This window comes from Rhincodon typus, chromosome 18 (assembly GCF_021869965.1).
Source record: "Rhincodon typus isolate 14 chromosome 18, sRhiTyp1.1, whole genome shotgun sequence".
In the NCBI taxonomy this organism is placed as follows: domain Eukaryota; kingdom Metazoa; phylum Chordata; class Chondrichthyes; order Orectolobiformes; family Rhincodontidae; genus Rhincodon; species Rhincodon typus.
Genome location: NC_063349.1, coordinates 18,679,691 through 18,703,848, shown reverse-complemented (window position 1 = coordinate 18,703,848; position 24,158 = coordinate 18,679,691). Strand labels below are relative to the sequence as shown.

The window sequence follows — 24,158 nt, the reverse complement described above, 5'->3', positions numbered from 1 at the left end:
TATCAACAATTGTTAGATAGTGAGTGACATACTGATGCAATTAAAACTGCAACGCATTATTTAAAAACAAGCGCTAACTAAAGGGACCAATGGCTTCTTTGCAATACATATTATGTCAACTGCTGTTTACTTGCTCCATGCACACTTAGAAGGATCTTTCTTCCAATACATGAAAATCAAAGTTTCACTGAATCTAGTGCACAATACGTGCGGAAGTCCAAATGCCTGAACTGCTTCCTGCTTGTATTCTCCAGTGTACTGTGCACGGTCTCTAAGAGCTCAGTAAAATGCTAATATATAACCTAAAGTACTGTTTTGGTGTTAAAGATCTTGCTGCTGCTCAATACTTACCTCTTTGCAATAATAATCATGATGTTACAGTGAAAACAAAAGTACCAATGGACAAAAGAAAAGCATGTCTGCAGCCCACCTACTCAAGTAGGAAATAACACTATTCAGAATGTACACAAGAGTAGAAATCATTACCTTTTAAATAAAGCACGTATAATTACCAAATAATACTGTAGGAATAAAACCAATGAGTGTAAATAATGAAGTTTCTTGAAACCTTATTCTTTAGTTGCATTTTTAATTTGATGTGCACTGCTATACATTCAGTAAATCCCACAGGTTCAATCTGGTTTGGAGATCAACACATGTATAATTTTTTTCCTTTCATTTTAGCTTACATTATGAGATTTATTTGGAGTCTGTGTAGGCTATTGTCAATAACTGTCTTGTACAGTTTATTCCTTTGAATTCAAAGCATCTGATAATTCAGATTTTTCTTAGCACCAAAATCCCACTTTCCCTTTATGTTGATTAATTCAAATCATTGGAGACTAATACTTTTGTTTGCTGAGAAAATATTATTGAACTATCAGGGCTTTGTTATAATCTACATACCATAAATCTATCAACTAGAATTTTCATAAGTCTTTGAGCTAACTTGATAAACCAAAATCGTTCATAAAATATCAAACTGTTCAAATATATAAGAGTTGTATCGCTTCTAACTGAAGACTTACTTGCAGGTATTAATATATTCTTCCAGCTTTTCTATTCTTTTGATATAATCTTCTATTTCCAGTTCTGTGTGCTTAATTCGAATCTGAAAATAATTTTTAAGAAGTAACTACATGTCGATATTAAATTAATTCTGATGAAAATTGCTTGGTAAGATGGAATTAATTATATAAATGAATTCACAAGCAAGAGTAAGGAGTAGGGCATTTGGCCTTTCGAGCTTGCTTCCTCATTCAACAAGATCATAGCTGATTTATTTGTGGTCTAGCTCCATTTCCTTGCCTAACCCCAGTTTCCTGGGTCATACGCAGCTTCAGAGACCAGTTCTGAATCTTAAAAGTGATCAAACTGTAGTCAATTGTACATTTTACTCTCCAGATTAAAATCGTAATTTTCTCCGACACTAATCTCGAACAGATCAGACACAATATTGTAGTGATCTTGTATGCCTTAAAGTTTGAAATTGCAACTATTTATTTTCAATGTATACCGTTTACGAATTTAAAATTTATGATTTTTAAATTTGGGACTCCTCAAATATTTAACAGCCAAGTACTTTTGAAGTATAACTTTTATAATGTAGAAAATGCTGCAACCAGGTTGCATACAGCAAGGTGTCACGGACAACAATGAATTTAATGCTCAAATTATCTATTACAGGCACTTGGTTACAGGTGACTTCTGTCCAGAACAGAGGAACTGCTCCCCAATCTCTAAATAGTGCCACACATTATTATCACCAGCAAAGATCAGCTTGATTTAACATATCAACTAAAATACTGCACCTCATACGGACCAGTACTCCCTCAGTAATGCACTGAAGTACCAGTCTAAACTATTGTTTTGGAGAGTGGCTCGAACCCATAATCTCCTGATTTAAGAGTACTACCATTGAGGTCTGCAAAAGCAGAGTGACACCAGCAGCACAGGTTCAATTCCTGTACCAGCTGAGGTTACAATGTTTGCCTGTAGTGTCATTACCCTCAGGTTAAACCACCCCCGTTGTCTCTCTGAGAGAGCATGCCTACACAGTCCAGTACGACTATGGCAACTTTTCCTTTTAGCACTGAGCCAAGGCTAACCCCTTAGCATACAATCATGTAGCATTGCAAGACATGAGACCACGTGGTCTATCATATTTTTCTTAGCTTTGTATATTTATCGAATTTTCTCTTAATAGATGCAAACAACCTAAATTCCAGAGCTCAGGTGACAGCAACTGTCCTTGACATCACAGCAGCATTTGATCAACAGTGGTATCAAGGAGCACTAGTAAACTGGAGTCAATGGGAATCATGGGAAATTCTCTACTGGTTGAAATCATACCTGGTGCAAAGACTGTTGTGGTCACTGGTACCCAATTTTGGGACATCACTGCAGGACTTCCTTAGGCAAGCATCCTAGACCCAACCATCTTCAGCACCTTCAGTAATGACCTTCAATTCATCATAAGGTCAGAAATGGGATGTTCGCTGATAACTGCACAAATATTCAGCACCATTGCAACTCCTCAGATAGTGAAGCAGCCAGTATCCATGTGCAGCAAGTCTTAGAAAACATCCAGTCACAATATCAACAATCTGGGGGTTAACACTGACCAGAAACTGAACCGGCAGATATTTAAATCCTGTGACTTCAAGAGCAGTCAGAGCCTAGGAATTCTGCGGTGTGACTCACCTCCCAATTCTCCAAAGCCTGTCCACCATATACAAGTCCACTTGTTGGGACCAGTGCAGCTCCAACAACACTCAGTAACTTAACACTATCCTATACAAAGCAGCCCACATGACCAATGCCCTATCCACCACCTTCAGTATTCATTCCCTCCACGACTGATGCATAGTACAGCAGCAATGTACAATTTCCAAGGTACACTCCAGCACCCACCAAGGCTCTTTTGAAAGCTCTTGCTTCCAAACACTTCACTTCTATCATCAAGGTCGGCAAGGGAAATAGATGCAAGGGAACACCACAACCTGCAAGTTGTTGTCCAAGCCACACATCATCCTCACTCTGAAATATATTGCTGTTCCTTCACTGTTTCTGGGTCAAATTCCTGAAACTTTCTCCCTCACAACACTCTGGATGTATCTACGCCAAATGGATGGCAATAGTTCAAAAAGGTAACTTACTACCACATTCTCAAGGGCATTAGAAATGAGCAATAACTGCTGCTCCAACCAGCGAAGTCCACATCCCCCAATACATAAATAGAAATATTTGTAGTGCAGCATTAAATAGTCTGATAGCCGAATTCGAAAATCTTCTTTTTTCTTGGTTCATCCAATGGGATTCCTTGGTCTCCATCCAGTTTACCCACTGCAAGATTTCTAAGTTTTGCCTACCTCTAGTTGCTCCCCAACAATACTGATCCATATATCAAATCCATTTCCCAGTTTGCTCCTCTGCCTTCAGCATGAGTTCCATTTTCACAATCCTCAAGCCTCCCTACTTTCCCAAAAACTCCCTTGCTGTCTCCATCTCTTGATCGCACCCTCACTTCTAATAGACAAGGGAGTCAAAGGTTACGGGGATAGGTAGATAGGGGAATCTCCTGCTCCAAATTTGGTTGATTGCTCTCCCCTCCACTGATTCTTAATTCATGAGCTTGTCTTGATACTTGAGGCTATCCTGATTCCTATGCTGCCCCTGAACTCTTGACCTGTTTGTTCTGACATATCTGTTAGTCTCAACTCTCAGCAGTGATGTCACTATGACAGAAATGGAAAATTCAAACTGTAAATAACTCCCAAGCTATGAACGGCAATATTTGAGAGATTCATACCCCATTCTGGAAGACTCTAAGGCATTTTGGGAAGTTTGGTGAATTTTTTTGTGAAATGTGTTCAGAGATCAACTGAGCAGACAAAAACATGTAAATCAATGCTTATTTTAAAACTAAACTGGTACCTTACTTCTATACATTGCTTTGCATTTGCATTGAATAGTGCACTGGAGTATCCATGTGGTATAAACTGAGGAGTTGGCTGCATTTTCACGACTGACAGAAAACTGTGTTATCATAGAATCATAGAATCCCTACAGTGTGGAAGCAGGCCATTCAGCCCATTAAGACCACATCAACCCTCTGGAGGGCATCTCTCCCAGACCTACTCCCTAACCTATCCCTGTAACCCTGCACTGCCCAGAGCTAATCCCCACCAAGCCAACACACTGCTAGACACTATGGGCAATTTAGTATGGCCAATCCACCTAACCTGAACATCTTTGGACCATGGGAGGAAACCAGAGCACCTGGAGGACACCCACGCAGACACAGGGAGAATGTGCAAATTCCACACAGGCAGTCGCCCAAGGCTGGAATGGAACCCGGATCCCCGACATTGTGAGGATGCAGTGCTAATCAATGAGCCTACATATGGCTGAGGTGCAGGCAGGTTGTGGGTCATAGGACAGGATTCAGGTCAGTAGCAATTTTAAAATGGCACATGAAATTCTTTCAAGTTTTTTTTGTGCCGTGCCATTTACAGGGTGGAGAAAATAAAGTCCCATCGAGAAGAAAATGTGTGTCTTAGTTTTTTTTACTATTATCGCTAATACTACTAAATAGAAACTCATAGTGCAGGATAAGTCAGAGAAATTGCAACAGAAGGTAAATGAAAATCTAGGGCTTTTTTTTCGAAAGAAGGAAACGAGGAGGCAGAAGTGAAACACTATTTGGAATAAATGAAAGAGAACTTTTTGACAAATTTGCACTAATCCTATTAATCCTATTGAACTGTGATTCTGTGACTAGTTTGCTGTACTGAATTCTTTATGCATTTGGTATAAAGTATTCTATACTAAATAGAATGGTTTCTAATTTTAATAGTATTAAAATTAGCTGATGTGTCTTTTATGCATAATTTTATCTGATTACTTGCAAATCTTTATAGTTTCTTTGATCCAGTTCCAGCTTGTCTCGATCAGCCTTTTGCTCACGTCGCAGTTTCTCCAATGTTTGGGCCATTGAGGACACCTGTTTTCTCACCAATTGCTTCAGTTCTTTATATTGTTGAATCTATGTAATCAGATAAAAAGCCAACTTAATAAGTAAGCAAAATGTATATTTACAGCAATAGATTATTAAATGTTAAGGAATAATCTGTTTTCTACCACTCAACACCATCAAAGCAAGGATTCTGGGTGGCAATTATTTTGTTTTCAATATGTTTATAAGGTTCTTTCTTGTCAAATACAATCATGCTTAAAGGCACGAAACTACAAATAAAACCCCAAAAAAGAAATAACTGTCATTACTCAGTTCACTGGGCTGAAAATAATTGTTTGTAATAATGAGCAGGTTTAGAAAAGTATATGGATTTATCGAGAAACAGTGGCTTGAATTTCATGTGTCTGACACGCTGGGTGGTCCAGTTTCACTATGCATGCTTGCACAGAGGTTAGAAGCATCGATCTCAAGCGTAAATAGCACAGTGCTGCTGGCCTGTGCAACAATTTCCTTATCTACAGAATGAGTGGTTGTCTACAAGGAGCATCAAATGAAGTCTTCCCAGAAGTGTTTAGAGGTCTTCAACTGTCGCTTGGAAACTAGAAATACTGCTTTAAGAAGGATACATGATACCCAGCTTTGGTTCTTCAGAACCCCAGTGATCTACCGCAAAGTGTTCTACAGCTCATTGCCAGCAGGAAAGTGCAGTTAAGCCATGAGTGAAATGATGTTAAAAGGAGTAAACAATTGAGGACTCAGCTCACATCCTGGCCCTCCTTGCTCACTATCATTAACTTAAATGCTGTACTGAATCCTGATTGCCGAGTCAGCCTCTGCAAGGTATAGTTGCAGCAATCTTTGGTGAGACGTTAATGGGCTCCAAAGTCCAAGCACATCTCAGTAGTGACAGCAGGGTCTATGCAGCCTGCCACTGTCCCTGTTTGAAGACACAAAACTTTCAATACATATAAGTACTGAGAAATGGGGCATAAAGCTTTGTAGATACACAAAGGTATCCACAAAGATGTGTTACACATTACTAGAATGTTACATTTCTGTTTTATATGTGAGCCACCTAAATATTATTCTTTGGCATCTCTTTTTCGTCTTGCCTATTCTTGGTAGCTGGCTGCCAAGTGACTTTTTCAGTTGTGTGATGAAGTGTGAACAGAAATTAATTGACATTGCACTGTCAAAAGGTGGCTTGGTCATTTACAGGATAGCTTTGTGTTAGTGACATTGGTGGATGCCAGAGCTCTCATCAGTGTTAGATTAGTTCACCGGTGGATTCTAAGCAAACCTTGCAATGAGGGCAGCCTGGGATGTTGGTGCTGCATCAAATTTCTTCATTCTACCTCATTATCTTCCTCTTCTTCCTTGGATCCACCTAATGATCTTTGTACTCTGAAAAAGAGTCGTCTTCTGAAGAAGAGTCATGTCAGGGAGGTTACTGCATAGTGGCAGTGTCTCTGCGCTAATAATACTGAAAAACCAGGTAATGCTCTGGGGACCAGGGTTCAAATTCCATGGCAAGATTGTGGAATTTGAATGAAAAATAAGATCTGGAATTACAAGTCTGGGATGGTCATGAAATCACCATTGATTGTCGTAAAAAGTCAACTGATTTACCAATCTCCTTAAAAGGAAATCTGCCCTGGTCTGGTCTACCTGTGTATCCAAACCCACAGCAATGACTCTTAAGTGCCCTCTGAAATGGCCTAGCAAGCCACTCAGTTGGTCCTCAACACTAAAACATCTCAAAAAAGAAAACAAAACAGACAAATCCCCTGGCATTGACTTATGCACCAGAAACAACATTGCTAAATTCAGCCCTGTGAACTCTGAAAATCCTCCTTACTAACATCTGGGAGCGAGGACCAAAATTGGAAAGGTTGTCTCCCAGATTAATCAAGCAACAGTCTGACACAATCATACTCACAACATCATACCTTACAATGTTCCAGGTAACAGCAAAACTAATCTTGGATATGTCCTCTTCCACTGGGTGGACAGTATCCAGTAGAAGTATTCAGTCAGAATAGAGTTTAATATTGACTCTGGATCTTATATTGTCTCAGGGCATCAGGTTAAACATGGGCAAGAAAACTCCTACTGTTTACCACATACTGCCCTCCTGCAGCTGATTCAATACCCCTCCGTGTTGAACAATATGGGAAAAAGTACCAAATGTGACAAAGGTGTAAAACGTACGCTAGTGTGCAACTTAGGCCATAAGACATAGGAGCAGTAATTAAGCCATTCAGCCCACCGAGTCTGCTCCACCATTTAATCATGGCTGATAATATTTTTAACTCCATTCTCCCACTTTCTCCCCTTGACGATCAAGAACCTATCTATCTCTGTCTTAAATATACTCAATGACCTGGCCTTCTGTGGCAGTGAATTCCATAGATGCACCACTCTCTGGATGAAGAAGTTTCTCCTTATCTCCGTTCTAAAAGGTCTTCTCTTTACTCTAAGGCTGTGCCCTCAGGTTCTAGTCTCTCCTACCAATGGCAACATCTTCCCAACATCCACTCTGTCCAGGCCATTTAGTATTCTGTAAGTTTCAATTAGATCCCCCACTCATCCTTCTAAACTCCATCGAGTACAGACCCAGAGTCCTCAAACATCCTTCATATGTTAAGCTTTTCATTCCTGGGACCTTTCTCGTGAACCTCCTCTGAACTCACTCCAGGACCAGTACATCTTTCCTGAGATATGGAGCCCAAAACTGCGCAGAATACTCCAAATTTGGCCTGACCAGAGCCTTATAGAGCCTCAGAAGTACATCCCTGCTTTTATATTCAAGTACTCTCAAAATAAATGCCGAAGTTGCATTTGCCTTCCTAACTACTGACTCAATCTGCAAGTTTACCATAAGAGAATCCTGGACTAGAACTCCAAAGTCTCTTTGCACCTGAAACTTCTGAATTTTCTCCCCATTTAGAAAACAGTCCATACCTCTATTCTTCTTACCTAAGTGCATGACCTCACATTTTCCCACGTTGTACTCCATCTGCCACTTCTTTGCCCACTCTCCTAACCTGTCCAAATCCTTCTGCAGCCTCCCCGCCTCCTCAATACTACCTGTCCCTCTACCTATCTTTGTATCATCTGCAAACTTAGCCAGAATGCCCTCAGTTCCTTCATCTAGATCATTAATGTATAAAGTGAAAAGTTGTGGGCCCAACACCACTTGTCACCAGCTGCCATCCTGAGAAAGACTCTTTTAACCCCACTCTCTGCTTTCTGCCAGATAGCCAATCTTCTATCCATGCTGGCACCTTGCCTCTAACACAATGGGCCCTTATCTTACTCAGTAGGCTCCTGTGCGGCACCTTGTCAAAGGCCTTCTTAAAGCCCAGGTAGATAACATCCACTGGCTCTCCTTGATCTAACCTGCTCGTTACTTCCTCAAAGAATTCTCACAGATTTGTCAGGCATGACCTCCCCTTGATGACTCCATGCTGACTTTGCCCTATTTTACCGTGCACTTCCAATTATTCAGAAATCTCATCCTTCACTCATCCATCTCTTCAGCTATCTCCTTAAGAACTCTATGGTGTAGTCCATCTGGTCCTGGTGATTTATCCATCTTCAGGCCATTCAGTTTTTCTAGCACCTTCTCCTTGGTGATAGCCACCATACTCACCTCTACCCCCTGACTCTCGAATTTTTGGGATATTACTCGTGTCTTCCACCGTGAAGACTGAAGCAAATAATTATTCAGTTCGTCAGCCATTTCCTTGTTCCCCACTACTATCTCTCCAGTGTCATTTTCCAGCAGTCCAATGTCTACTTTTGCCTCTCTTTTGCCCTTTACAGTCCTCCTTTATTTTACTGGCTAGCTTACCCTCATATTTAATCTTCTCCTTCCTTATTTCTTTTTTTGTTGCCCTCTGTTGGTCTTTGTAAGCTTCCCAATCCTCTGGTTTCCACTGCCCTTCGCCACATTATATGCTTCTCTTTTGCTTTTATGCTATCCCTGACTTCCCTAGTCAGCCATGGTTGCCTCATCATCCCTGTACCATGCTTCTTTTTCCTAGGGATGAATTTTTGCTGCGTGTCCTGTATTACTCCTAGAAACTCCTGCCATTGCTGTACCACTGTCTTTCTTGCTAGGCTCTTCTCCCAGTCAATTCTGCCTAACTCCTCCCTCATGCCTCTGTATTTGCCTTTATTCAGCTGTAAGACCATTACCTCTGATTCTATCTTCTCCCTCTCAAATTGCAGAGTAAATTCTATCATATTATGATCACTGCCTCCCCTAAGGGTTCCTTCACCTTAAGCTCCCTTATCAAGTCTGCCTCATTGCACAACACTAAATCCAGTATTGCTTGCTCTCTAGTAGGCTCTACCACAAGCTGCTCCAAAAAGCCATCTTGTAGACATTCCTCAAATTCCTTTTCTTGCAATCCACTACCAATCTGATTTTCCCAGTCCACCTGCATATTGAAAACCCCCATGATCACCATAACTTTGCCTTTCTTACACACTTTCTCTATCTTCTGGTGTATCTTGCGCCCCAGCTCCTGACTACAGTTTGGAGGCCTGTATATAATTCCAATTATGGTTTATTTACCTCTGCGGTTCCTCAACTCTACCACACAGATTCTACACCATCTGACCTTACTTCGTTTCTTACTATTGATTTAATTTCATTTCTTACTAATAAGGCAAACCCACCCCCTCTGCCCACCTGCCTATCTTTTCAATACGATGTATATCCTTGGACATTCAGCTCCTAATCCTGATCCCCTTGCAGCCATGTCTCCATGATGCCCACCACGTCATATTTGCCAATTTCAATCCGCACCACAAGCTCATTTACCTTCTTTCTTATACTGCGTGCATTCAGATATAACACCTTCAGTCCTGTATTAACTGTCTCCCTTCTCATTGTCTCTCATTTATCTAGTGTGCTTGAAGTTTGATACCTAACCCTTTCCAAACACTTTGTCCTATTTGTGTCTGTGCTGGAAACTTTAATAACCTCTCCTGAGTTCTCCGTTCCTGTAATTTTTTTTATGTTTTTCCACACAGTGGAATCTACCCCTACAGATGTTAGCCTGCTGCTTTGTTCTCCACTGGGGGAAGTTTAATCTTTTCTTCCTACCCCCCACTTTCTGGTTTAAAGTCCTGTTGGCCAGCCTATTTACACTTTTCACTAGAACATTGGTCCCTTGACAACAATTCCTCCATAAACCTGTTTGGTAGTGGTGACTGCGCCGATGTAAATCTTCGCCCCAACCGCCAAACAGCGTCACCTCCATCCTTCAATGACTATCACCAAGAGTGGCTTGGCAACACCACCAGTAACTGAGCTAGTCAAATCCTAAAAAATGTAGCTGCAATACCGGGTCCACCGCAGATGTTGAAGGAACCAACAAAATGAAAACTGATCTGATCTCATCACGTCCTCACCATTCTATCTGCCATACCACAGGAGTCAATACTGCCTAGTCCTCGTGGAGGCAATACTGAGGATACCTTCAATTGGATTTTACAGCACTACCACAGTGCTAAATGAGATAAGTTCAGAACAAATCTAGCAACTCAAGTGAGGTGTTGTGGGACATCAACAGTAGCAGCAGAACTGAACTCAAACACAATCTTCAACCTCATGGTCCAGCATATCCTCAACTCTACAATTACCATCAAACTAAGGGATCAAACCTGGTTCAATGAAGACTGTAGGAGGTCACGCCAAAAGCAGCACCAGATATACCTTAACAATAAGAAGTCAACCTGTGAAGGCACAACACTAGACTACTTGCATGTCAAATAACAAAAGCAACAAGTATTACATAAAGCTGCAGGATTCCACAAACAGCAGATCAGATCTAAGCTCTGCAGCCCTACCACATTCAATTGCGAATGGTAGAGGATGATTAAACAACTCACTGAAGGGGAAACCTTCACAAATGATGGGGAAGACCAGCTCATCAGTGCAAAAGACAAGACTGAAGAATTTGCAACAATCTTCAGCTAGATGTGTTGAGTGTCAAGAAGTCTTACAAAAATTAGAAGCAGTGGCAATCAGGGTGGGACACTCTGTTAGCTGTAGTCATGACATGCACAACAGAAGATGGTTGTGGTTATTGGAGGTCAAGTCATCTTCCCTCCAGGTCATCTGTGAAGGAGTTCCTCAGGGTGGTGCCCTATGCCCAACTATCTATAGCTGCTTCATCAATGATATTCCTTCCATCATCATGTCAGAAGTAGGGATGTTTGTTAATGACTGCATAATGCTGAAAACCATTCACTATTCCTCAGATACTGAAGCAGTCCATGTTCAAATGCAGCAAGAGCCGGATGATATCTAGGCTTGTGGTGACAAGTGACAAGTGGCAAGTAACAGTCATGCCAAGCAATGACCATCCCCAACAATCTAATCTTCCCCCTTGATATTCAATTGCATGAGTATCACTGAAACCCCCTTCATCAATAGTCTGAAGGTTACAATTGACCAGAAACTGAACTGATTTAGTTTAATTATTGTGACTACAAAAGCGAAGCAGATCATAGGATAGGACTGCAGTGAGTAACTTACCTCCTGACTCCTGTCCACCATCTACCAGCACAAGTCAGGAGTATGATGGAATACTACCAACTTGCCTGGAGGAGTGCAGCTCAAACAATGTTCAAAAACACCACACAAAATAATGGAACTCACTTAATTGGGACCATGTCCTGAAACAGTTACTCTCTCTACCACTGATGAACAGTAACAGGAGTCTGTACCATACCATCTATAAGATGCACTGCAGAAATTCACAAAGGTTCCTTTGACAGGATCTTCCAAACCCATGGCCACTACTATTTAGAAGGACAAGGCAGTATGTTAGATATATGGGAATACCATCTGCAAGTTTCCCTCCAAGCACTCACCATCCTGACTTGGAAACGTATCGCTGTTCCTTCACTGTCACTGGATTAACATTCTGGAATTCCCTCTCTGATACCACTTTGAGTGTCCCTTCACCAAATGGAGTGCAGCAGTTCAAGAAGGCAACTCACCACCACTTACTGAGAGGCAACTAGGAATGGACCATAAATGCAGGCCAATGCAACAAAACACACATTTTTGAATGAATAAAAAAAGTACCCTAAGCACTAATTCAATTTAACTCTCTACAGATGCTGCCATACTGCTGAGTTTTCCCATTGCTTTCTATTTTTATTTCTGTCCACTACCCTTTGTTTCTACGTCATTGCTTTGCAATTTTAGTTAAGGACACCCTGCACCCAAAGGAAGCTAGCCAGAGCTGTAAACCCAAGTACCCACCCATTCTGACTTGTGTCATTGCAGTTTGCAGTTGGGGGAAATAATGTTAGCATGAATTGAAGACTGATTAACAACAAAGAGAAAGACAAAGGATAAACAGGAATTTTCAAGCTGACAGGCTGTGACTAGTGGAGTGCCACAAGGATTGATACGAAGATCAATATTTTGTAACAGTAATGCTGAGAAAAATCTTTTCATTAAAACCTTCTGCCTTAGTAGGCAGTCTTCAGGCCTATCCATACAACCTATTTAGAGAACTCTGCTCACATCTTGTAACAAACAGTTGTAACAAATAGCACCATAACAGCTGAGACAATCCACAAGACTCTTTAATAAAGTGAATTCACCCTATCTCCCAAAGTTAATGACTCCTTTAAACAATTACAGGATCCACGACTGTACTTTTGTCCAAACCTAACCAGATCTTTCTTGGACTGCACCCTGTGTACAAATTACACTGTAATCTATCCATGTGCTTTTTGAGATTCATTGTTCATAAACAAACAGGAGTGAAAACAATATCTCGATAGCAGAGGTAACAAGGGGCCCATTATTTAGAGCAAATATGAGGAGAAATTTGCTTCTTCAAAGGCTGTATATCTTTGCAATTCTCTACTTTGAAGGTTATGGATGCTCCATTAAAGAGTATAGAAAGCGGGCCAGAAATGGAAATAATGTAGAGTATTAAACATAATTGTTTTGAATGCACAGCATGTTTGAAGGGTCATATGGCCTACTCCTGCTCCTACCTCTCATATTTTTATCCTTCATCTCTTCTGATGCACAGCAATCATACTTTGGTAAGTGTACGGCTATAACATTGGATACCAGGCCACTGAGAATTTCTTTTAATTCCTAACCGTTCTTTTTTTTCATTTATTCATGTAATATGGGTGTCACTGACCAGGCCAACATTTACTACACACCAATAATTGCTCTTGAGAAGGTGGTGGCCAGCCACTTTCTTGAACTGCTGCAGTTGATGTGTTGCAGCTACCTGCACAGTGCAATTTAGAAGGAAATTCCAAGATTTTCGTAGCACCAAAGCTAGAAACCTCCATCATCAGGGAGTTTCCATATTCCAACCTCTTATTTAGCAGCTGAGCTGCTGGATCATATGTCCACTGAACATAACTTTGAATTTACCTCGGAACCAAGCTAGGATTGTGACTGTGAACCTGGAAAGTACCTTCTTTACATATGTGCCATCTGAAGTAACTCCACAGTGGCCAGTATCCTGTCACCAAGTCACCCTTTACTTACATGTGAACAGTGTTTGACTTTAGTACTGCCTCATTTGGAGTCAGCTATCAGAGTGCCAGTTTCTCTGACACTCCCCTTTTTAACCGTCAGTCAGGGCTCCCTGATTGGTCCAGATTACCTGCCCCAATCAGGGAACTCACATTCTATGAAGTCCAGCTGGCTGACCTTGTTACTATCACCATACTACCCTTTTGCAAAGAGTTTCACTGGGACATATCCATGTTCATCACACATAACACCAAGAATACAGCAGGAGCCACTCGATTTTTGCAGCATGTCGGGCAGACGGGTGCCCGAAATGCACTGCTTTAAGTGCTGCACCAAGCTTCTGTTAACCCCAGAAAATTCACCAGAGCATGTGGGTGAACTTCGAAGCAGGAGAACATCGTCAAAAATAATGGTACCATAAACTTTTCAAATATCATGATCATTTTGTTTGATTGAAGAAGTTACAGTAATGACAAAAAATGTAAAGAAGACACAAGACAACAAAAAATGTAAATAAGAACAGAAAAAGTGAAACAAGTAGCAATTGTTTTTGTTTACCTGGCTCTCCTCCAGTTCCATGCTACGACCTCTGCTGCTGATTTCTGCTACTGCTTCTTCCTCAAAAGCCTTCCATACTTTACTCACATCATCCAGCTCAAACTCCAGTTCTTTCACTGCCTGCTGATGAATGCTGTATTGTTTCTCACAGCTTTTCAGAGATTTCCTAGCTACTTCGACCTTCTTCACATAGTGCCTTGTGTTCTCCTTGGCTTTGATATAACTGGGTCGTTTCTCATTCAGATTAAAGTCATGAACTCTGGTAATGTAATAATAAAATTAAATTAAATTCACAAATTCATCAACTTCATCTACAACCTAAGACAAATTTGAATTGGTGATATGATTTTGCAATGTTGGTGCAATGGAAGGACTCGAAACACCATACCCTAGACTAAGCCTTATACAGGGAAATCTGCACAGCAAACTAAACTTTAGTCAGACATACAAGATCACAAAGATTATGAATTCTCAATGAACAGTCTTCATATAGTACAGCATATGATGCGAGGGTAAGTTTTCCTTGCCTAGTGGAAACTGGCTCATGTGGCTTACACACAGGTTCTGCCTCCCTCTTGAGGGTTGAAGTGTCAACTGGTCTTTGAACAGGTAAGGAACGCTAAGCAAAAAAAAGTGGCACCCTTTTTTGAATATGCAGATCCTACTCAAGGACATCATTACAGCCCAATTGCAGTTTTAACAGGAGGTCTGCAAACGGAACACAACAGAAGGAAGCCAAACTCAAAAGAGGCCTGGACAAGTAACTTAATTTTTCTGCAGAAAAGAACTGTTTCTTTGTGGAACTGCTTCTCTGGACCTCAAAGAAACCTTAGGCCTTGCATGCACCATCCACCTATCCCTCAATCCGAATCATAAAAGCCTCCTGAGCTCTACCTTAGTCTCGAAGTTAGGCCCATTCCTTAAGCAGCTCCACTGAAAGTTTCCTACTACATGATTTTCTATTAATGCAGGGCAGTTACAGCCTCCCAGTTTGTCAAATGGGTGAGTAGATCGATGCTGATCTGGCCAAGCAGGAGAAATTTCATGCCTCAGGTGGGCCATATGCCTAGCCCACATCTGTACAATGCCCAGCAGAAACTTAAAATCGGGATCATCATGTGCTAAAACTCGTGGAGTCTACTCGTCAAAGGATAGAAAACAAAATAAAGCCTCAAATATGGAAATTCGATCCAGAAATTTTCAAACCTATGAAGTAAAAAGTTGAAAGAAATGTATGTCGGAAATGCAATGGTAAGTTTTCTGTTGTTAGGAGACCATTTCATCATTGCAAATGTTGGCTAACAGCAGAAATATCCAGAGGTTCCACACTAGTGGTACAAAGTCCACTGTACACTAAAATATGGTATTCAGAGCTTGGCAGCTGTTGACATATGAAATGCTTGTACAAGACAACTACTCAATTTTAATATCCATTCGGAAGTGGGCATGTTCAATACATTATTTTCCACTATTCAGGACATAAGTTTGGTGATCTTGAAAAGGGCTCCAGCATTCTGAGAGAATCAATTACACCAATAGTTGATTCAAAAAGCACAGGGTAACACTCCAAATCAGAATACATCGATGAAAAAAAATGTTTAATTTTCTCTGACTTGAATTTTACTTGCCACTTGTCACCCCAAGCTTGGACATCATCCAGGTCTTGCAACATTTGGGCAGTGACTGCTTCAGTATCTGAGGGAATAGTAAGTGGTGCTAAAATCTGTGCAATCATCAGTGAACATCCCCACTTCTGACCTAATGATGAGAGGAAGGTCATTGATGAAGCAGCTGACAAAGGATGCTGCCCTAAAGAACTCTGGCACAGATAACCTGGAACTAAGATGATTGACCTCCAACAACCACAGCCATCTTCCTTTGGGCCAGGTATGACTTCAATCAGCAGAGAGCTTTTTTCCCTGATTCCCAAAACCTCTAGATTTACTACCACTCCTCAATATCACGCTTGGTCAAATGCAACCTTTAATTCAAGGGAAATTACTTTCAATTCACCTCTAGATTTCAACTCTTTGTCCATGTTTGAACCAAGGCTGAACAGAGGTTAGGAGCTGTGTGGCTGTGGCAGAATCCAAGCTGGAGTCAATGAATGAGTTATTGCCAAGCAAGTGCTGCTTGATAGCACTATTGATGACACATTCCATCATTTCATTGATAATGGAGAGTAGACTGATGGGGCAGTAACTGGCTGGGTAAGTTGTCCTGTCTTTTGTGTACAGGACATACCTGGGCAATTCTCCACATTGTCAGGCAGACACTAATGTTGTAGCTGCACTGAACAGCCTGGCTAGGGATGCAGCAAGTTTTGGAGCACGTTTTCAAAACTATTGCTGCAATGTTGTCTGGGGCCTTTGCAATATCTGGTGCCTTCAGTCATTTCTTGTTATCACATGGGGTGAACTGAACTGACTGAAGACTGGCAGTGGTGGGGAACCACTGGAAGAGGCTGAAATGGATCATCCATTAGGCATCTCTGGCTGAAGATTATTGCAAATGCTTCAGCCTTATCTTTTGCACTGGTGTGCTGGGCTCCCCCAACATTGAGTTATTTAATTGTCCACCATCGTCCTTGACTGGATGTAGCAGGCCAGCACAGGGTAGATCCATTGGATAAAAAAAAAAATCACCCACAAAATCTGTCTATCACTTGCTGCTTATGCTTTTTGGCATTCAAGTAGTACTGTTTTGCGACTTCACAGGTTGACAGCTCATTTTTAACTGCGTCTGGTATGCACTCCTCATTCATAGAATCACAGTATCATCCAATACAGAAAAGGCCCTACACCCCAGTGAGTCTGTGCTGCCAAGAATAAAGTACTACCTACAATCCCACTTTCCTGCACAATGCCATAGCTTTGACTGTTATTCCAGAACCCCATCACCCTGTGGTTGAAAAGGCTCTAAACATCCTGCGTTGGAATTTAAAATTATGCGCCCTGTTATTGACCTTTCAACTAAGGGGAACAACTGCCTTCTTTTCACCCTGTCCATGCCCCTCATAATCTTATACATCTCTAACAGGCCTCCTCTCAACCTTCTCTACTCCAAAGGAAACGACCCAAGTTTATCCAGCCTCTCTTCATTGCTGAAATGCTCCACCCAGGCAACTTCCTAGTGAATCTCCTTTGCATCCCCTCCACTGCAACTCCATTCTCCCTGCAGTATGGTGACCAGACTTGCGCACAGTCTTCCAGCTGTGGCCTAACCAAAGTTCTGTACAGCTCCAACATGACCTCCCTGCTCTTATAATCTAGCCATGGCAGATAAAGGCAAGCATGCCGTATTCCTTAACAACCCTATTAACCTGCCCAGCCACCGTCAGGGATCTGTGGACAAGCACTTCAAGATCCCTCTGTTTGTCTGAGCTTCCTAGCGTCTTAACATTCATTGAGTACTCCTTTGTCATCTTCCAAAGTGCATCATCTCACATATATCAAGGTTAAATTCCATTTGCCACTGATCTGCCCATCTGATCAATCCATCTATATCTTCTTATGACCTTAATATCTTCCTCCTCACTGTCAACCACCCAACCAATCTTTGAGTTATCTGCAAACTTATTTATCATCACTCCACCCCTTAAAATTCTCATCTACATAATTTATGAAGATCATAAACAGTAAGAGACTCAGTAGTGATCACTATAGTACATCACCTGACACAGGGCTTCAGTCACACAAACAGCCTTTTACCACTACCGTTTCTCCAGTCACTAAGCCAATATTGGATTCAACTTGCCAATTTTTACCTTCTTTAGTAGTTTCCCATATGGGGCCTTGTCAAAAATCTTGCTGAAATCCATATAAACTACATCAACAGCCCTCGACTCATCCAAGCAATTGGTCACCAATTTGAAAAATTCCACCAGATTTGTTAGGCAGGATCTCCTTCTGACAGAGCCATGATCAGATCTTGCCTCTCTGAATGACAGAATCATTTTCTCCTTCACTATTTTCACCAAGTTGCCCTACCACTGATTTAGACTCACTGGTCTATAGTTCCCTGGTCTTTCTCGACCACCCTTCTCGAAAATGGATCAACATTAGCTATCCTCCAGTCCTCTGGTACCTCCTCTATGGTCACAGACAATTTCAAAATTTGGAGCAAAGCCCCTGTAATTTCATCGCTTGTCTTTCACAGAAGCCTGGGATACAATTCATTCTGGCCTGGAGGAATTTGTCCACTTTTAAATCTACAAAATTCCTCGCTTCTAACATCAATCTGCTCAAGAAGTTCACAGTCCATTGCCTTGAATTCTGTACTTGCAACCTCATTCTTGCAAGTAAAGACAGATATGAAGTATTCATTTAATACTCTACCAATGTGCCCCGGCTTCACATATTGCCCCTTGGTTCCTAATAACTTTTCTCTTTCTTCGGTTTTTCTCTTCCCCTCGATATACTTGTAGAATATCTTGTCATTCCTGTTAACCTTGTCCGCCAGTGTTTTTTCATGTCCCCCTCTTTGCTCTCCTAATTGCTTTCTTGAGCTCCTTCTGCACGTCCTAAACACCTCTAGTGACTCCATTGTTTTGCTCCCTTTCCACCTGTTACATGTCGCTCTTTTCCTTTTTATCCTGTCTTGAATATTCCTGGACATCTATGGTTCTCTGGGCTTGTTGCTCCGACATTTCACCCTAAAGGGAACATGTTGGGCATGTACTCCTCCCAGTACCTTTTTGAACACCTCCCACAGTTCTGCTGTAGGTTTACCCTCAAGAAGCTGTTCCCAGTCTACTTTGACCAGAACCTCCCTTATTTTAATAAAACTTGTCTTGCCCATCGAAAACCCCTTTTTTGCAGACCATCCTTCCCCTTCTTCATGACAAACTTAAAAATATATAGTGTTGGGGTCTCTATCACTAAAATGCTCCCCAGTGTCAACTTGAACATGTGGCTGGTTTCATGCCTCCAGCACTGCACCATCCCTTATTGGGCAACCTACATGTTGACATAAAAAGCTCTCCTGTATACATTTCAAGAAATTTGCCCCCATCTAAGCCTACTTTACCATGATTATCTAATTAATACTGGGATAGTTGAAATCCCCTAATATAATTAATCCCTTCCTTCAAATGCCTTAAGTGAATTGATTGTATATCTGCTCCTCAAATATCCACTGTCTGTCTGGGGGGGCTACAATACGCTGTTAGGCATGTGACTGCTCCTCTTTTATTCCTAAGTTCTACACACTAAGCCCCATTTGATCACCCTTCCAAGGCACCATCCCTTCTGACTAACTAATAACACGATTACTTTTGCACCCTCCCTTGTCCCTTCTGAAGATCCTATACCCCAGAATGTTAAGTTGCCGGTCTTGTCCTTCCCGCAACCACATCTCTGTGACAGCGACTACACTGCAGTTCCACGTGTATATCCATACCTAACTCATCTGTCTTATCTCTAATACACATGGTATTAAAGTAGATGCCATCCAGCCTTGCCTTACTCCCTTGAAACACCACATGGTTGCATGTGCTCTACCTTGGTTCCTTTTTAAAATTATGCTGTGTCACAATTGAACGAATGCTAAACTAGTTTAAACTACCCCCAAAAGCACTAGTAAACCCTTTGGCAAGGATGTTAGTCCCACTTCTAGAGGTCCTATGATCCCCAGATACATTCCCATTGATACAGGAATCTAAAACCCTCCCTCCTACATCAACTGTTGAGTCACGCATTCATCTACTTTATTCTCCTACTTCTGTGCTTGCGAGGTGTGGGACCAGGAGTATTCTTGAGATTACAACCTTTGAGGTCCTGCTTTTTAATTAATTACCTAACTTCCTGAACTCTTGATGCAAAACCTCATATCTACATCATCAGTAACAACGTGTATTATAATCTCTCTCTTATCACCCTACCCCTCCAGGGTGCCCTGTAGCTGCTCAGTGACATTCTTGACCCTGGCACTAGGGACGCAACACACCATCCTGGAGTTACATCTGCGGGCACAAAAATGCCAATCTGTTCTCCTAACTTATCAATCCCCTATCATTATAGCTCTTCCTCCCTTCGTATATAGTCAGGGTGCCAGTGGTGCCAGAAGCCTGGCTCTAACTCCACTCCCTTGAGGTACCAGCACACCCCTAAGCTTGCAGAATGGAAAACTGATTTGTGAGCATGACCACCAGAGACTCTTGTACTATTTGCATGTTTTTCTTTTACTGTCATCCATTGCCTTCTTTCCTCCATCCCTTCAGCTGTGGTGTGAACACCTCTCTAAATGTGCTATCCACATGTCTCCAACTGCCACTCAAGCACTGAAACCTGGAGCTCACGTTTGTGTATATGAGAGCACTTCCTGCACGTTGTCATCCTGGACACCAGTAGGCTGCATGACTCCTCACATGTGACAGAACACACATTCCTCTTGGCTGCCCTTGCCTGCTATGATTTAAAACTTCCTTAGTCTTCCTTAAATATTCTACTCTTACCAGCTAACTGTATCCCTAAACTATTTTGCACTTTTAAAATATTTACTCGTTCAGGAGAGTTCCCCAAGGTAGCTCCCTTACCAGCCAAGCAGCTTGCTGCTAACTTCTGACATCACTCCAATATCTTTCATCTCGTTCAGAATAAGTAAATTTTTAAAGAACTTACTGTTCCTGCACCTCCCCCACCGGTCCCAATGTTGTCCCAGCTCCCAGGTAAGTGATACCCTGGCTTGATGGTAATGGTAAAGTGGGGGATATGCCAGGCCATGAGGTTGCAGGTTGCATTAGGAGAAAGATTCTGCTGCTACTGATGGTCCAGGATGCCTCACAGATATCCAGATTTCAGTTGCTAGATCTGGTTGAAGTGAGTCCCATTTACACATTAGGAGGCAACATAATATCACTGCACTGGTAATCCAAAGGCCCAGGTAATGTTCTGGGGAACCAGATTTGAATCCCACCATGGCAGATGGTGGAATTTAAATAAAAATAACCTGGAAGTACAAGCCTAATGACAACTACAAATCCATTGTCAATTGTTGGAAAGACCCATCTGGTTCATTTAATGCCCTTCAGGGAAAGAAAGTGCCATCCCACTTGATCTGGCCTACATGTGATTCCAGACTCAAAATGTGGAGGTGCCGGTGTTGGACTGGGGTGGACAAGGTCAGAAGTCACACATTACCAGGTTGAAATCCAACAGGTTTATTTAAAATTACAAGCTTTCGGAGCACTGCTTCTTCATCAGGTGAAGTCTTCACCCGAAGAAGGAGCAGCGCACCGAAAACTTGTGATTTCAAATAAACCTCTTGGACTATACCCTGGTGTCGTGTGACTTCTGACATTACCCAGACTCAAGCAATGTGGTTGACTCTTAACTTCCCTCTGGGCAATTAGGGATAGGCAATAAATGCTGGCCTAACCAGCGATGCCCTCAGCATGTGAATAAGTTAAGAAAAAAACACAACACAATTTAAGGTATTCTCAATGTGAGGATGGAAGGTCATCTCCAAAGGACTGTACGGTGGTCACTCTTACTGATACTGTCACAGACAGATACATCTGCAAAAAGGAGAATGATAAGGATGAAATCAAGTATGTTTTTCAATCTTGATGATTCTTTCACTAATTGCCGCAGATTTAGTCCAGCAGCAATGTCATTTAGGACTCAACCAGGTCGATCAGTAGTGCTCTCTCTAAGCCACTCTTAGTGGTGGACATTGAAATCCCTCATCCGAGTACATTCTGCACCGTTGCTATTTTCAGTGCTTCCTCCAAGTGGTATTCAACAAGGTGGACACTGATTTATCAGCTGAGAGTTGGGTGGGATCATTACATAAAAATTAGCAGGAGGTTTCCATGACCAATAAAAATGGAAAGAACTGTGGGTGCTGTAAGTCAGAAACAAAAACAGAAATTGCTGAAAAGGCTCAGCAGGTCTGACAGCATCAGTGGAGAGAAATCAGAGTTAACGTTTGCAATCCAGTGAAATTCCTCAGAAGTTAGTACCATTCACATAATGGTCTTCCCATAATACATGAGTGCTGGAATACTCTGAAGAATCTCCCTCCTCCCAGTTCTCCTCAAGGAATTGTGGTTCAGGTCCTCCACATCATCTAGTTCAACACCTCTTTATGTATATTTATGTTATGCAACAAGGAGCAGATCACCTTTGTTGTTTTATACTGGAATGCACCACCAAGCTGGTCATTACAACAGAAGGGCATCTTCACAATGCCAATGGTTTCAAATTGCAGGTTTGTATTAGTACGCGGATTTGGTTGGAGCCCACCTCTCCACCGTTGTCCGGGTGCTGGACAGATGCCAGGAGCTATCTCCTTAGGAATAACATTTATCCCTGAAGATACCCTTGGAGAGGAGATATTACCCAAAGAAAGAAATCATGGTAGCTGCCTGGGAATGGAGTGCAAACCATCAAGATGTAGTTCCTGAGTGGAAGTGACTGGAAGACTTCTCTGTCCAGAAATCTGTTTACATGCTCTGTTTATGCCTTGATGGCAACATCAGTACAGCTGATGACTCCACATACCTGAGGCAATTCATCAATACAGGCAAAATGCAATGCTCTTTGTGGCTGCACTGGCCTACCTTCCCCCAAATTAATATATTTTCCAAAGCTCCAGAATAGGCCATCTGTGACACACTTCATATGATGCGATGAATTGCTGGCTACAAGATGTCACTTAGTTCTGCAGTTGATCTTTGGAACAGCTGAGATGATCGTGATGGCTACAGGTAAAAACTATTAAGGACTGGGAGGCATCACGTCATTTTGGACCAGCGCACAAATATATAATACCGTCTGCATCTGCCACAATCACTGTGTCACTGGCACTCTGTCAGTGCAGGTAGTTGAATCCTGGGGAGAGAGGGGTTAACATAATGAATTGGGGAACACCTTCCTCCATCTACAGATCCTCACTGTATCCCTCTGATCTCCTCTGGACGAGGGAGATGGATTGTCTGAAGATCCTCCTCAATAATGTCAAAAAAACCAAATCCCATCTCAACTTCCTCAGTTGGGCTTTGTTTGTTTGTCATGGCTCCCTCTACAACATTAGCCGTCCTTCTCAATGGGCCTAAAATTAATTTCTCACAAATGCATGTATCTCAGTACCAGCGAGGGATACTCTGTACAGTCTAAAAAGCTCAGCTTTATTTTCCACTTCTTAAATATACAGCTTCTATTAAAACACATTGCTCTCTGCTGTGTTCACACTGATGTGTCCCAGATAATCCATTTCTTCACTGCTCCCAATTAAGTGCTGCCAAACATGATCTCATTTTTGAAGAATGAAAATGGAGAAATGTCACATAATCAGCTTTCATACAAAAGCAGATATACTATCAGAAGTATTTTCTCTGTAAAATCTAAGCAGTAACTATGATTAGAAACTCAACATTTAAAATTATATTCTCATTGCAATAAGGTAGAACAAACAGTAAACTTACTTTATCTCCTTCTCAATTTGTTGCAGTTCTCTGTTAAGTTTGCCCAACTCTTTTTTCTTTGTTCTCACTTCTTCTTCTGCTGCAACCTGTCTTACTTTCTGACTACTTACAGCTTTATTGCTGGCTTGTAGATCTTCGTTGATGTTTTCTATAAACTTCTCATTATAATATAAAAGGAACAGGTGCAACTGAATCTTGCTTGCTTTTAGCTCCTCTATCAACATTTGGTAACGATCTGCCTAAGTGTTCAATTATAAGAAAAATGCAATATTTATCATGGGTATTCATTTGTAAAGTATCAAAAACAAAACACAATATTCAACAAAATACCACTCTGCTCTAAACATATTTGCAAAGTAGCAAAATATCTACCATATTTGAGCAAAACATTCTTATATTATAAAAGGTATCATGTATTTGTACAAATATAACACATTATTAATGGAGTACATCACAATGATTTAGAATATGCCGAGCAGAGCGTGCCAGCTGGCAGTCCAATAACACTAGCTGGAGGTGTTGAGAACTGGGCCCAAGTAACCCCTGCAGCAGTTAGCATCAGACAAATGCCCTGACATTTGTCAGCTCTAGACCAACACAATATTGGAAGACCCAAGGTTAATCTAGCTGACAAAACAGATTGGGGGTGCAGC

At 41.5% G+C, this 24,158-nt stretch overlaps 1 protein-coding gene across 1 annotated transcript in view; it reads right to left on the bottom strand.

Annotated features, from left to right (window-relative positions):
* Nucleotides 1-24,158, bottom strand: part of LOC109937248 (structural maintenance of chromosomes protein 1A-like) — a 138,931-nt gene that overhangs the window by 88,046 nt on the left and 26,727 nt on the right. The window contains 5 exon segments of the mRNA XM_048607846.1: nucleotides 325-351; nucleotides 1,025-1,111; nucleotides 4,907-5,047; nucleotides 14,079-14,337; nucleotides 23,506-23,744. Coding sequence (XP_048463803.1) covers nucleotides 325-351; nucleotides 1,025-1,111; nucleotides 4,907-5,047; nucleotides 14,079-14,337; nucleotides 23,506-23,744 — 753 coding nt within the window.